This window comes from Siphateles boraxobius, unplaced genomic scaffold (genome assembly GCF_051911475.1).
Source record: "Siphateles boraxobius isolate OS27281-9 unplaced genomic scaffold, OSU_SipBor_1 7, whole genome shotgun sequence".
NCBI classification, from domain to species: Eukaryota; Metazoa; Chordata; class Actinopteri; order Cypriniformes; family Leuciscidae; genus Siphateles; species Siphateles boraxobius.
The window spans coordinates 35,144,622-35,160,780 of record NW_027509197.1 but is presented as its reverse complement, the minus strand read 5'-3'; the positions used below and the strand labels follow the sequence as shown (position 1 = coordinate 35,160,780).

At 38.4% G+C, this 16,159-nt stretch overlaps 1 protein-coding gene and 1 long non-coding RNA gene across 2 annotated transcripts in view; both read right to left on the bottom strand.

The window, feature by feature from the left end:
• Positions 1-3,957: 3,957 nt before the first annotated feature.
• LOC143723365 (uncharacterized) lies at positions 3,958-8,450 on the bottom strand. Its single transcript, XR_013197094.1, has 2 exons — positions 6,963-8,450; positions 3,958-6,452 (listed from the first exon to the last, which is right to left on the bottom strand). It is a non-coding gene; the product is annotated as an uncharacterized LOC143723365 (long non-coding RNA).
• A 1,342-nt stretch (positions 8,451-9,792) lies between these two features.
• The window catches only part of slc4a3 (solute carrier family 4 member 3), a 106,351-nt gene continuing 99,984 nt past the window's right edge, over positions 9,793-16,159 (bottom strand). Inside the window, exons 14-23 of the mRNA XM_077215686.1 lie at positions 15,938-16,156; positions 15,147-15,295; positions 14,802-14,996; positions 13,988-14,191; positions 13,448-13,537; positions 13,089-13,255; positions 12,705-12,958; positions 11,329-11,498; positions 10,660-10,833; positions 9,793-10,546 (exon numbers count right to left, since the gene is read on the bottom strand). Of these exons, the coding sequence (XP_077071801.1) occupies positions 10,469-10,546; positions 10,660-10,833; positions 11,329-11,498; positions 12,705-12,958; positions 13,089-13,255; positions 13,448-13,537; positions 13,988-14,191; positions 14,802-14,996; positions 15,147-15,295; positions 15,938-16,156 (1,700 nt within the window). The 3' untranslated portion in view covers positions 9,793-10,468. The remainder of the gene's footprint in view (positions 10,547-10,659; positions 10,834-11,328; positions 11,499-12,704; positions 12,959-13,088; positions 13,256-13,447; positions 13,538-13,987; positions 14,192-14,801; positions 14,997-15,146; positions 15,296-15,937; positions 16,157-16,159) is intronic.

Below are 16,159 nucleotides of genomic sequence, written 5' to 3'. Positions count from 1 at the left end.
TTGGTAAAGACTGCGGATCTATAGTGATCGTTACTGACTGTATGGCACCGTTACTTTTGTATTTTTAGAACGATTGTAGCCCAAAATCTGTAGCCAGAACTATTAACCCAAAACGAACACTAAACATTGGCTTTACTGCAGTAGCCAAATCAAACACAGAACCCCGTTTAGCATGCCTGTAGATAAACAAGCGATTAGCAATACATAAAAACTCTAATAAAAGATTAATTTACTCTAATTCCAAGTTCGCTGTTGAGATTTAAAAAAAGTTTGTAACGTTAGGTGTTTGTCGGATAACGTTAAGTGTGAATGAGCATTTGACAAGCTGGTTTGCAGAGCCAAACAGCATTGTCATTTGTTTACTTCCTTGCTACAACGTACAATTAACAATACGAACTATTACAGGAAAACACATCAACGAAAAATAAATCATACTTACAGATTGTGTCCAGTAAACAACAGCTTCTGTTCTTGAAGTTGGAACTGCTCCATCTTTCAGCACATGCCGTTGTGCGAATCCTGCATTGAACTCGCCAAGATTGTGGAAGCTTTCCTCCATAAAATGTGCAGCAGAGAGAGCGAGATTTGGGTAATAATTAACCATTGATCTCTAACTCCCTCGACCCTAGGAAGGCTGAACAAAGTGGACCTGCAATCCGGGCACTGATGAAAATAACAGCGTTTCGACGACATTGCGGCGGCAACAACACTGCTATACCACAATAACTCTTCTCCAACGCAATATAAGAGCGGTTTATTGGGGTTACTGACGTCAGCAACCCTGGAGGAATGTAGTGTAGTCCTTATCGGCTGTTTGCTGTAGTCCTTAGAAATTGATTTCTTTAAAAGCAAATATCTCCGTTTGGTTTGTACTTTGAGCTCTGTAACTTTGCTGTTACAGCGTAATGATGTTGTTTATGCTCAAACAACATCATTACACACTAAATAAAGTTAGAAAAGTGAAATCGTGTTTTACCACCCCTTTAGGTCAGTTGAATTAACATTCAGACTATCGTGTCAGCCAGTGAATTAGGATAACTATTTCTAAAGAGTAGCATATAAGGGTCCGGTGTGAGACTGTAAAAGGATGAATGTGGGAGTTTAAAGGTGCTCTAAGCAATGTCACACATTTTTTAGGCCAACATTTTTTTTTGTCACATAAAGCAAACATCTCCTCACTATCCGCTAGCTGCCTGTCCCCTGAACACACTGTAAAAAAACACGGTCTCTGCAGACACCCCACGCTCCACAAAAGGCAACAAAAACAAACTGGGCTAACCCGCACCACGAAACATAACAAACTGTTCCAGCCAATAACCGACAAGAAGGATTTGGGGATTAGTGCGCGGATGAGGAGGAGGGAGGTTCTAGCTAGCCTCCATTTTGTTTGACAGTACTTTAAACGTCAACAAGAAGTGACGTCACCCGACATCGCTTAAAGCACCTTTAAGAGTTGAGAAGTATGATCACTTGGAGGAAGAAGCTGTCACATAGTCATCTGGTATAGGACCTGACGCTGCGATAACGCCTGCCTGATAATCGCAGCGAGAACAGTCCATGGCTCAGGTGGCTGGAGTCTCTGAAGATTCCACAAGCTTTCCTCACACACCATCTGGTGTAGATTTTCAGGAGGGAGGGAAGTTCACCTCCAACGATGTGTTTGGCTGTTCGCAACACCCTTTGCAGGGCTTTCCTGTTAAGGGCAGTGCTGTTGCCGGACCATGTAGTGACATACCCAGTCAAGATGCTCTCCACGGTGCTGGTGTAGAACGCCTTGGGGATGCGAAGGTTCAGGACAAACTTCCTCAGCCATCTCAGGAAGAAAAGGAGCTACTACTGCCTCTGTGTGGACAGACCATGTGACGTGGACACTGAGGAACTTGAAGCTGCTGACCCTGTCCACTGGTGTTCCACTGGTTGACGGTGACGGTGCTGTGTTTTCTATCTTGTCTCTTGAAGTTCATCACAATCTCCTTGGTCTTGCTGATGTTGAGGAAGAGGTTATGCTCTTGGCACCAGAGCACACACTGTTTCATCATTCTTCAGTTATCAGTCCTACCACTGTTGTGTCATCAGCAAACTTTATGATGGCGTTGGAGTTGTGTGTTGCCACACGGTAGAGGGAGTACAGCAGTGGACTAAGAACAGAAACAGAACTTATTATACATAATACATGTCTTTACTTCACATTTGATCAATGTAATGCATCCTTGCTGAATAAAAGTATTAAGTTTAAAAAAAAAACTTTACCAACCTGAGACTTTCAAACAATAATATATATATATATATATATATATATATATATATATATATATATATATATATATATATATATATATATATATATACTCACCTAAAGGATTATTAGGAAAACCATACTAATACTGTGTTTGACCCCCTTTCGCCTTCAGAACTGCCATAATTCTACGTGGCATTGATTCAACAAGGTGCTGAAAGCATTCTTTAGAGATGTTGGCCCATATTGATAGGATAGCATCTTGCAGTTGATGGAGATGTGTGGGATGCACATCCAGGGCACAAAGCTCACGTTCCACCACATCCCAAAGATGCTCTATTGGGTTGAGATCTGGTGACTTTGGGGGTCATTCTAGTACAGTGAACTCATTGTCATGTTCAAGAAACCAATTTGAAATGATTCGAGCTTTGTGACATGGTGCATTTTCCTGCTGGAAGTAGCCATCAGAGGATGGGTACATGGTGGCCATAAAGGGATGGACATGGTCAGAAACAATGCTCAGGTAGGCCTTGGCATTTAAACTATGCCCAATTGGCACTAAGGGACCTAAAGTGTGCCAAGAAAACATCCCCCACACCATTACACCACCACCACCAGCCTGCACAGTGGTATCAAGGCATGATGGATCCATGTTCTCATTCTGTTTACGCCAAATTCTGACTCTGCCATCTGAATGTCTCAACAGAAATCGAGACTCATCAGACCAGGCAACATTTTTCCAATCTTCAACTGTCCAATTTTGGTTCTTGCAAATTGTAGCCTCTTTTTCCTATTTGTAGTGGAGATGAGTGGTACCCGTTGGGGTCTTCTGCTGTCGTAGCCCATCCACCTCATGGTTGCTAGTGTTGTGGCTTCACAAATGCTTTGCTACATACCTCGGTTGTAACGAGTGGTTATTTCAGTCAAAGTTGCTCTTCTATCAGCTTGAATCAGTCGGCCCATTCTCCTCTGACCTCTAGCATCAACAAGGCATTTTCGCCCACAGGACTGCTGCATACTGGATCTTTTTCCCTTTTCACACCATTCTTTGTAAACCCTAGAAATGGTTGTGCGTGAAAATCCCAGTAACTGAGCAGATTGTGAAATACTCAGATCGGCCCTTCTGGCACCAACAACCATACCACGCTCAAAATTGCTTAAATTACCTTTCTTTCCCATTCTGACATTCAGTTTGGAGTTCAGGAGATTGTCTTGACCAGGACCACACCCCTACATGCATTGAAGCAACTGCCATGTGATTGGTTGATTAGATAATTGCATTAATGAGAAATTGAACAGGTGTTCCTAATAATCCTTTAGGTGAGTTTATATATATGCAGATGCAGATGCAAAAAAAAGTCTGTCTGATATCTTTCTTTTAAATGAGCATTTTTATCAGGCTCCTATGTTTAGGTTTAATAATTTCACTTAAATGGCAATGAAAAGTTTATTAGTCAATAATTGAAATGCCTTATTTTGAAAAAATTTCACTGATAAGAGTAAAATTAAAAATATAAAAATGCTAATTTAAAAAAAATGTCAGACGGACTTAATGGTAAACACAGACACACACACACACACACACACACACACACACACACACACACACACACACACACACACACACACACACACACACACACACACACACACACACACACACACAGACACACACAGACACACACACAGCTACAGTCATTTAAACAGTCAATGCAAAGACATTTGAAACACATAATAAATATTTATTTTGAGACAAAAAAATAACAATTTGTTTTACAGTGCTCTGAAAACAGTGTTTTCTTTTTACAGAATAGCAATTGGAACTGCTATTAAATATACACATAACATCATAGTATTTTCAGTATTGCTAATGCTAAAGTAATACATCATTTTCACCATTTGAACTCAAAATGTTTGTCTTATTTTCTGACAGACAAACTACACGTCTTAATTATGACCAGGCAACACTTTTAGAGATCTACTAGAGGTCTTTCTGACATGGTCTAAAATGCTGCAAACTCAAAAACCACTACATAAAATAAAGGATTTGCCATGATTATTATTTTAATTTTTTTCGTGTGTTATCTAGAGGTTGTCTCATCTGGATCTAAAATTAGCACTGTATGAATTAGCATATAACAGAGGTAATGAGTCTCAGTATCTTCAGCTTGTAGTCTTAACTGTTTACAACTGAGTAAAATGCTTTGTTAGAACCAAAACACTGGCTTTTGTGTGGTCTGTGTGAACGCTAAAATGTGTTGGGTGTGAATGAGATTAATATAATCTGACTGCAAATATTTCTGATTGTCATCCATTTCATCACAACGGGAAGAAGAATGGTGTACATTTAAAATTCACAACATGAAACAAAATGCAAGCAAGTGTAAAAGGCATCAGACATGAAGTTAAACACATCTTTCATAGCATCGGGTGGGTGGTCTGCACATACAGGGTGGCACCATCCACCAAAATCGCACTCATTCAAATACACATTTTGCGGTTGCACAATCCATACTGTTTCTTTTTCATCCTAAAAACTACAAACAGGAAATGGCAGTGCTTTTTATTATCTCACATAATAACCAAATCCACACAACGTTTTTTTCTTTTTTCAACTTCTCATATGACCCTAAAATAAGCGAGGTACCGACATCTTGTACACAAATGTGTACTTCAACTACAGAGAGCCTCTGGACTTCCACATCAGGTTAAAGTCTCCCAGATACTTGGTAATTTGGGTGAGAAACCTGTATATAACAACTGTAACAGTTCTGTGGGTGCAAGAAATCTACGCCACTCCATGTACATTCACTGCATCACATCTGTGGCTCAAATAATTCAATATTGAAACACCTTTTTTTGTGCTTAAAGGAATGATCTGATATTTCCTAACCTGAAGGGGAATTCCATGTCAAACATTGCTTGTAGCAATTATGAGGCAAAACACAGAAGGAATATGATTCACATTTGCAAAACTAGGTTAGTCATTGAAAACAGTTTGAAACAACACACTTCTGATCTAGAATAATTATTTTGCTGCTGAACCAGACTGCCACAACTGATAGTAGAAATCAGAAAATGTTATTGCTGCTACAGGAAAGAGGTTTTGAAAACAGAACATTAATTTAGCTTTTATCCAACATTTTTAAGAGAGAACTGAATTCAATGTAAATGAATAGCAGCAAACTTGGAGATCATTATAGGTTGTGGCCCAAAACTGCTCAGGGTATCAAGTGATGTTTACCATTTAGTACCTCCATTCTTTCATTTTCAAGTTTAAGGTAAGTTTTGTTTTGGTACCAGAATGGTAGATAGGAATCAGGAGGCCAAATGGTTTAACTTTAGGTCAAATTGTTCAAAAGTTATAAGCAAATAAATTGTGTGACTTTTTTCTTCAGCAGATCACAAAAGATGATATTTTGAAGAACTTTGTGAACCAAACAACACTGGAGCCCATTGACTTCCACTGTATCTCCAAATATTTATGTTTATGGTCCACAGTCATACATGTTTGGAACCACATGAGGGTGATGAATGACGGCAGAATATTCATTTTTGGGTGAACTGTCCCTTTACCTTAATCTGAAGATCACTGGAGAAAAGATTGGAGATAATTCGTTAGAGGAGCAGCGCAATTTATAATCAAATATCGAAGATGGAGGATCTACTAGGTGCTAAATACTATGACAAGCTCGAAGCTCACCTTAACTACTCTTAGAGGTGAAAGCACACAAAGTTGGGCCTATATGCTCACAATCCATGGATCAAGCCAATCATGTAAATACTGCAATGGACAGATCTGTGCAACTTAGCGTTCCTGCTATACAGTGCTAATGACAGTGTGAGCATCAGTGGCAGTGCAATACATTTCAGACTCTCCATAAAGCTTTAAACTTCTTCAAGATATACAAGAAACTAATAACCCCAAGCATACATCAGCTCTGAGAGCAACCAAGGAGCTTTGTTTTTAGCCCAATTGGAAAGAAAAATTACACAGAATATCACTTGAATATCTCCATATGGTTTAAGCATAATTGAAAACGAGATTAATTTTCAAGAAAATGGACTAAACGCTCCACATTTTTCATCAATTTGTTTTCAAGACCAGATTATCTGAGCTGCTTTCCACATTAATTGTATAGCAACAACATACACAATCATCTAATTTTTATTTAACTTCTCCTAAGTCATTTTTGGACCTAGTCAACATGAGCCTCTTTCACACAGCGCATTGATCCCGGGAAATTGCCAGGAAATTGCCAGAAAGCCTTCTGTGTGAACCCAAACACGACCGGGGATTGATGCCCGGATTGATCCTGGGTTGGGGACCTAGTAACATTGCCGGGATCAGTCCCGGAACGCGCCTAGTGTGAACAGAAGCCGTAATCAATGCCGTGAAGTAATGATGACGCTGAAGTGAAATGAAAGCAGGCTAGTGAAACGGTACATAATGCACTAGTTTATGATCGAATCAGAGAAAAAAATGCACAAGAGTGGTTTCTCCAGATAGAAATCAGCAAACTATAGACGCTGCTGAGACATTACATGTCACATCGATGTCACGTGTCTTTACGGGATTATTACGGGTTGTGTGTGAACGCACTCTCTGATTCCGGAAAATCACTGGCAGTGTGAATGAACCAAAGTCAAACGAACCCGGGTCAAATCCCGGGTCGCTTTATCCGTGTATTTTCCGGAATCTCTGTGTGAAAGAGGCTATGGAGACAAAATGTATCCAACTTACTTCATTAATGCATGTTCCTGGCCTATAATTCCATTATTCCAAAGGAAACAATGTTCAATGTTTGTCCTCATTAAAAGTGTAACAACTCGCTCTACCTCTGAAACGACTTTCCTGTTTGCTGACATCAACAAGCACTATAATATTTGAGCCCGGCCTCTTCACCACATGTCTCCATTTTGCCATTTAATGCTCACTTTTCACAATCCAATCAATTCTTAATTTATAAAATCAAGTCCCACCTTATATTTGGCTAATTAAAAAAATCCTGTTTCATCAGAAATGTCACATTACATAACTAAAACAAGGAATGTGAATGCCATTTCCCATTTACCTTGCATAAAACCTCAGTCAGAACTTCAATAAATCTCCTGAGCTACAAAAAGAGCAATAACATTTGCCTTTGGTCAGCTAACATATGTAGCTAAAACTAAGATCTGTAGCTTACCATCCGATGAGCCTGCCAAAACCTTCACACATTGGGAATCCGATTCTCAAGCAATTACAGCTGGCTTGTCCTCATCTAATTTCATCTCTCAGCTACATCCCCATAACTGCTGAGGGCAAAAAAATTAAAACCAACATTTTACCATCAGTTTACCCCTTTGGCTTCCGGACAGAGCTATCCGATGGCTCAACTAAGAATACACGGCAAAACACCTCAGATGTGTGGCTTCGTATTAAGTGCTTCAAAAGACCTGCCATTCACAACCACAGATCTCCCCTTACTGCTCTCAGGCTCAAAAGCAGCACTTAGCTTTGTGCTTTCCAAGAAACTAAACATCTATTCAGAGAAGCATAGCACTGCATGACAGATATTCCTATATTGCACAATTTCCCCTTGTTTTCACACTAAAAAAAACGGGGAAACGACGAGCAAAAAGAAACACATGTGGAATATGTGTTTGTGATGAAATGAGCTAGTGTAGCGTGACTAGACCAAGAAGTCTGTATTACGCACAAACAAATTCAATACACGCATGGACGGCACGCTATTTACAGTCCAAAAGGGCGGCTTTCTCTAAAGGCAATTGTCCGGACTCAAAACATGACTGTAATGGAACGATTCTTCCTGTTTTCAGGTCCATCTGAGCCTTATGTATGAGACTGTTTTGATCAGAGAAAATTTCTTTATCAAAACAAAAAGAAAGAGATGAAGATGTAAAACATTTTTTTTTAAATTCCAAATGGAATTGCAAACAGGTGACTCGAACGTCAAACTGCTATTCCCTCACTGAACTAAACTCGTTGGCTGGTTGGGATGCTCAAACAAACAGAGCAATATTTTCAATATGTTGCTGCATATTAAGTTAGGTTGGGAGAAAGTATTTTAACACAGAAAATACACACATCACCTTTAAAGGCTTTAACAAGGAAAGGGAAACATGGATTTGTTGGCTTAAAGGGATAGTTCACCCAAAAATGAAAATTCTGTCAGTATTTACTCACCCTCATGTTGTTCCAACCCCGTAAGACCTTTGTTCATCTTCAGAACATGAATTAAGATATTTTTGATGAAATCTGAGAGCTGGATCACTCTTCCATAGGCTTCTTCAGGGATTGAAACTTGCTTGCCCCGAAAAGTTATTAAAGACATCATTAAAATAGTCCAAGTGACTACAGTGGCTCAATCTTAAGTTTATCAAATGACGAGAATACTTTTTGTGCGCAAAAAAAACACAAAAATAACGACTTTATTTCAACTATTCATTTCCTTCTCTGTGGGCCTCGAGTCAGTTCACTAGTGTAATAGCGTAAGCTTCTGTTGTTGTACGTCACACGCATCACACACGACCAGCGTCGGCCAATAGTGTGCCTACGTGTGACGTAGCGCTACGCTATCACACTACGTTAACTGACTAGAGGCCCACAGAGACGGAAATGAATAGTTGAAATAAAGTTGTTATTTTTATTTGTTTTTGCGCACAAAAAGTATTCTCGTCATTTGATAAACTTAAGATTGAGCCACTGTAGTCACTTGGACTATTTTAACAATGTCTTTAATAACTTTTCGGGGCAAGCAAGTTTCAATCCCTGAAGAAGCCTATGGAGGAGTGATCCAGCTCTCAGATTTCATCAAAAATATCTTAATTTATGTTCCGAAGAATAACTAAGGTCTTACAGGGTTGGAACAACATGAGGGTGAGTAAAAACTGACAGCATTTTCATTTTTGGGTGAACTATCCCTTTAACAAGGATTTTAAAAGGTCATGCACATTGTAGCTATTCTCCATGACCCTGACTAACAATTTGGCAGTACGTTTCATCGAAGCCTCCAGTCTAAACTGTAGCAATAAGTGCATCCACATACACTGGCAGTTGACAGCCTTTGGAAATTTGGAATCGTGTTGATTCAAAAAGTTAGCATTAATGCAATCAACGAAATCCAGGTTTCTATGGCTTTAACCTATTCCAGCTGAACCGTTCCCGAATACACTGCAGTATAACAGCATAAGGAATGGAATTATTTCTCTGAAAAGATCTATATTGAAAACAAATGAAATGGAATGAACTAATATTTATAATAATAACAGATTTGGGCAATAAACCCTATCAATTCTAAATGCTAAATTTATATATTGCAAAATAAAGCTGAGTTGCTCAAAGAAAACTAAACTTATCAATCACTCTGGGAAACTTCAAGACAAATTAAAAAATTAAAAAAACATAAATAAATAAAATAAAATAAAATAAAATAAACTTTTAGCAGTGAAAATGTTTGGAAGGGAAATCATGTTCTGAGAGATAATTAATCTCTTGTAAATAAAAGAAAAATTATTTTTAAAAAATTAAAAAAAAAACTTTTAGCAGTGAATCTGTTTGGAAGGGAAATCATGTTCAAAGGTTTGTTTCGCTAACTCCCAAAAGCAACTTGTTTCAAAATGACTGACAGGCTGAGAGTGATATCTGTCAGGAAGCAGGGACATTTTCTGCATGCTATTCCATATAGCATCTTTAAATGTATTGTAACTACTGCATACATCAATCAAAGTAATCTCACTACTGCATCAAGTACGTCTAAAGGGACTGCACTACTGTTTTCAAGCAACGGGACAGCACAGCAAAGGGATTGACCACTCTAAAGGGCACTGAGATGTCATGCTACTGTAATATTCAGATCCTGTGGCCAATGCCTACAGTAGAAGGCAACAAAAATCTACAGGCGCAACTTATTGGATTTGTCTCACCATCATTGCACTTTGGGAGGTATAAGGTGCACGGGCCATATCAATATATTATATTATATTCAAAGATCACTGGGCAGCAGCAGTCAAACATGTAGGCCACGTTTTTGGGTGGAAAAAAAACAAAGAGAAAAAAGATAAATAATTATAAGTCTCCAAAATATGATTTCAAAGTACACATGAAATAATTCTGAAAGACGGCAGTACATCAGAGTTCTTCAGATTCCGTACACCTTCCCCTATTATGCATTATGCATAGACCTGCGATCGATTGGTCAGTGACGAGGTGAGCCATGTGACCTGCATCTAGACAAGCATGTGGATCTCGTTGTATTCATCGCGTCCATCTTCATCAAAATTGGGCGAATCCTCATCAGCATCTAACTGCAAGAACAAAAAATGTGTTAAAATTAAATCAGAAACAGATTTTGATCGAATAATCGGGTGTAAAGGAGAGCATGGACAAACATGAATACAACATGAATTAGCAGACTCACCGCTGCAAGCTCCCTCTCCTCAAAGATCCTGGTCAGGATGAGTCTACGCAAAGGTACGGTCATGATTAGGATGAAGGGAAAGGCCAGAGAGGCTACGGTCGACTTCACCACCCACAGCAGGATGATACACAACAACTGAATGATGGTGAACATGTTCATACGCCAAGTCTTCACCTAGATGTCAAACAAGTAACGCAACTCCTGTGAAAATGCTTCTATTTTGAATATAATAGATCATATTTTTTCATAAATTATATTGTGACACAAATTTCATAATTTGTTATTTCTTATTTCATAAGCAACCGAAATAGAGCAAAATGTGAAATATTTTTTATTTATTTGTTTTAAATTAAATAATTATATTTTCAAGCCTAGATTTATAATGTGGTCTCAGACTTTTGGACCCTTACTGTTCATATAAACTATATACAGTGTTCACATTTATTAAAAGTGGTTTGTCATTTTCATTTTGGGGGTTCTGTGAAAAATTGCAAAATGCAATGGTGATTTGTGCGCCACCTCGTGGGTGCTTAAAAAACTTTCAAACAGAATCCAGATGTCAATTTAGAAACAAACTTGTAGCATATACCAAAATCAAACACAGAGGATCATCATTGCATTTGTAAATAACATCACCACTAGCTCAAACTCTTGGGAAGAACTGAGTACCTTTGTAACATAGATGTGGTCAGGGTGATGTTTAGCGGGCGTGACCATTAGTGTGATTCGCTCATAAAGCTGGATACCAGTAAGGGAAGTGATGCCCATGTACAGAAATATCCCAAACAGCACAGCCAGAGGAATATGACGCAGGATATCTGTCATCACTATAGACAACCCTGCACAGAAGAGATAGGATTAATAACAATTGGTAATATGATAAAGGACACCAGAGTCAAATACATATTTCAATTTAATATATTGATAATCAGATTAAACTATTCTACTAACAGGGTTAGGGTTAGGGTTACTGCAGGGCAACTGCAAGCTCTGACTTCTTCCTTTTGGCTGTTGCGATGTCATATAAATACAAATAAAATGGCAGCAGCCTTAGCAGGTAAAGGTAGTTAATCACTTAAACTTACCATTTGGTGTTATTTTATTATTTTATTGCATTTATCACTTCTTCAACCTAATATTGAGGGGAATTAATGTACTGATGGAAATATTTCACTGTTATCAATAACAAAGCCACACATTACACCTCTAAACTCTTACAAACAATGCCATAGTAACAGGCAGACACTTCTAATTTTAGTAACATGGATGAACATGAATGCACCAACACTACAGCAGGTTTGGGCTCATCAATAAATATTTTTACTTAGCAAGGATGCATTGAATTGATCAAAAGTTACAGTAAGGCATAATGTTACATAATGTTATAAAATATTTCTATTTCAAATAAATGCTGTTCTTTTGAACTTTCTATTCATCAACGGATACTGAAAAAATATATAATGGTTTCCACAAAAATATAAAGCAGAACAACTATTTTCAACATTGATAATAATGATCATTTCTGAAGGGTCATGTGATGCTGAAGACTGGTGTAATGATGCTGAAAGTTCAGCTTTGCATCATAAGAATAAATAATTTTTTTTTAATGTTTTAAACAAGAAAACAGTTATTTAAAATTGTAATATTTCACAACATTACAGATATTGCTGTGTTTTTTGATCAAATAACTGCAGCTTTGGGGAGCAAAAGAGACTTATTTTCAAAAAACATTGAAAGATCTTACCGACCCCTTCTGAACAGTAGTTTATATAGAATGTGTTATCACAGGTGTGATAATAAGATGCTCATCCAATCAGAATTTTACGGAGGCCCTAAAGAGACCTTTGCAAAAATAAAAATATACAGACTTTCACATGCTCACAAGAAACTTTCTCCTCCGGATGCGAAAGTTTCTTGTGAGCACGTGAAAGTCTGTATTTTTTATTTTTGTTGCAAAGGTCCCATTAGGGGCTCCGTAGAATTTAGAGTCAGTCATCTACACTGTATCAATATCTGTTATGTATTTTATTTTTAGTGTTTCTTACCCACTAGTATAGCCACACACATCCCTGTAACCCTCTGCTCTTTAACTTCTTGGATCATGGGCTTCTCTCCAGGGGCAGTGGCTTTGCTCATGACTGTCAGAGCATTCACGTGAGTCACCGAGCGCACAGTGGCGGCAGTCAGCCAGGGCAGGCCGAAGAGTGGGCAGATAGCTCCCAAAGTCACTATCAGAAGCAGGTCCAGATGAAAGCCAGAACCCTTGACCAAACGCCTCTCCTTCTTGCTCACTATCAAGCTGCAGACAGGATGAAATTGTTGGAATGAATACAATGAGCCACAAATATGATTGCATTTCCATCTGAAGTTAAATTTAACATCTCAAGATGTGTAGTAAAGGACTGTACATGTAATGTTAGCTTACTCACGTGGTGATTTGAGTCTCCATGAATATGAGGATAAAAACAAGCAGGGCCGGGATCACTGAGGCCCCCATCATCCAAACCGGAAAAGGCTGTTTATCTCCTAACGGACTGATAAACCAGCCCCGTTTGTCGGGAGATGTGACCGAGAAACCAGAGGGGACGTTCAGCTTCTGCAACCACAAAAACACAAGCGCTCGTATCCCAGAGATCCCAGGCTTCATTGGTTACAGCGCTCTGCCAAACCAACCACACTGTAATACAGACTCGGAAGAAACCTGGCTCCAATTACAGGCCAGTACTTAATAAGAAGAGTATGCTGGGAGAGGAGTTTAGTGCACATGAGAGTTTAAGAGTGTGGGTACCTGTGTGTATGTATCAGGGATGGTGCAGTCCACCAGCACGGAGATCAGTATAGAGATAGGAATCCCGAAATCACCAATGATTCGTCTGGCCTTTGATGATAACGGATGATACACAAACACACACACAAACAGAGGATGGCAAATTATTTAGTCAGCCCAAAATGTTTGCCTACAAGGAATCAATCATAACTGAAAAAGATCATGTTTGCAATCAGCATTTTTGTTGCAGATAGATAGATAGATAGATAGATAGATAGATAGATAGATAGATAGATAGATAGATAGATAGATAGATAGATAGATAGATAGATAGATAGATAGATAGATAGATAGATAGATAGATAGATAGATAGATAGATAGATACACATAGACACTAGCCTTGTGTGAGAAATAGATTGAAATTTAAGATGTTATTCACAGAATATCTTCAAATGGATCTCACAAGACATATAATGATGAAAAATTAGCTTGCTTCTCTTGATTAATTTGCTTCAGAAAAATATATTCCTTTTAACAATTATATTTTGCTTTATATTTACCTTTCCACCAAGGAATCTGCTGTTACGAAATTTTCGCAGAAAGAAGGCCACAAAAAAGGTTCCTATCATGAGTACTAAGGATAGCAGGGCTGTGTTGGGCTGGTTGAGGATGGGTTCCCCAATCACACCTTTGTCTATGGGTTTGAAGGCAGACAGTACAGGAGCTGTAGGGTAGCTCTTCATCAGAGGGTGCTCTTGAAACACCTGAGGGAAAATAACCCATTTATTTATTAAACCCTCATTTGGATTCTAGCATTTGATAAATTAATAAATGTAAATAAATAAACACGTTTCTTCACACCTTACAGTAACAGCAAACTACCAATAGCATTCAATAACTTTGTTTCTTGCTGTCTACCACCCTACATAGGCACCATCCTAAGTTAATTTCAGTCCCGGCGCCAGAACAAATGACTTGGGGGGTATTTTTAAATCTCAGGGGGGCTTGACTGATTTGGAGGACTACACAAGACCAGAAAGTCTGTGCTATAGAACCCTATAAGAGCAGCATGGGAGACTTGAATCATGACTTTAAAGAGTTTGCCATTAACATGTTGCTAAGCTATAAGGCACAACACTAACTATTTTTATTGACACTATCTGATCATCAGTTTGTATTCATAGTCAACATTTCTCTTATTCAACTTGGTAGAAGTTGTGTTGCAGAGTATTATGGGATTGCCTTCTAAGCACATGCAAAGATGCCCTTGAATTTGGCAGAAAGAAGACACCTTCCTTTTAGAATAGTCTACACAACTGAAGCACACCTAGGATGGCTTTGCACATGCTGGTATTGGTGGCGTTAAATCTGTACCTTAATTAGCTTAGAGAAGGTTTCAAAGATGAAAATGAGAGAGATGAGAAACGCAAAGATCTCTTGGGTGAAAGGGGAGATGTATCGCACGAGGAAGCTGCCCTCAGCTGCCACAATCACCAGGACAATGAAGATGAGCCAGAACCCAATCCACACTCGGCCTGTGAGGTATTCGAAGCCCTGCGCCTGGCAGAACTGATAATGAGGAAGAACAAAGAAGGAGCAATAGGAAAGATAGTGGGAGAAAAAGAGAGAAACAGGACGATAGAAAGGCAGACCAATGTTAATAAAATGAATCTACCTCATTTTTCTCGTAATGTTTGAACCATAAAAACAAAAAAGTACCTTATAAAAAGCCTCCTCAAAGACCAAAAGTGGTCCAGAGAAACCAATTATGAGCAAGGGCTGTCCTGCTAGCAAGGAGAACAGCACACCCACTGTCGCCGTGGAGATGATGAGCTCAGAGACTCCCATCATGCCTTGTGTCTTCTCACCTAAATAAATGAGAATATAAAGTATCAAATCATACTATGGAAACTCATTACCGCCACACTAGAAAAAGAAATCATGCTCTGATAAATCGTAAATATGACATAATTACTGTAGCTGATTTTTTTTACTTAGAGATTAAAAGTTGAAATGATGACATAAAAGGTCATAGTTATGAGATAAAAACGGAAATTGACAAATCAAAATGAAGATAACATAAAAAGTAAATTATGATGAAATTATAATATAAAAAGGTCAAAATTATGAGATGCTAATCATAACTGAGCTGGAGTCAGAATTATGAGAAAAAAGTCACTTCTGACTAACAAGCTCATAATGAGTTTTTCTCATAATTCTGATAAAATGTCGACACACTATGTCATATTTATAAAAAAAAAGTTTAAATTATGACAAAAAGTCAGTTATGAGATAAAAAGTCATATATACAGTATGACACGTCATATTTATAATATAAAAGTCTAAATTATGACATATCTCATATTCATGACTTTTTAAATGTCATCATTATGATTTATCAAAGTGTGATTTTATTTCTTATGTGGTGGAATGGGCTTCTATATTATACAGATTCCACTATCAATGATAGAAGGTGAGTCGAGGGATGAGAGCATCAGTGTCTGACTTGCCTAATAAACCTCCAAAGGTGATAGTGGGCGAAAGAGCAGCAAAATAAATGAAAATGACAGCAGCAAAACATTGTGAGTCCATGGCGTCCTTCAGGTCGCTTAGGTAGCGTGGATAACGGCGGCGAATATCATGGATCACACCTCCAAAGGGAATACCAGAGCGTTTGAGAGGGTCAACATCAAACTGATCTTCCTCCTCTTGTTCATCCGTACTCACGTCTA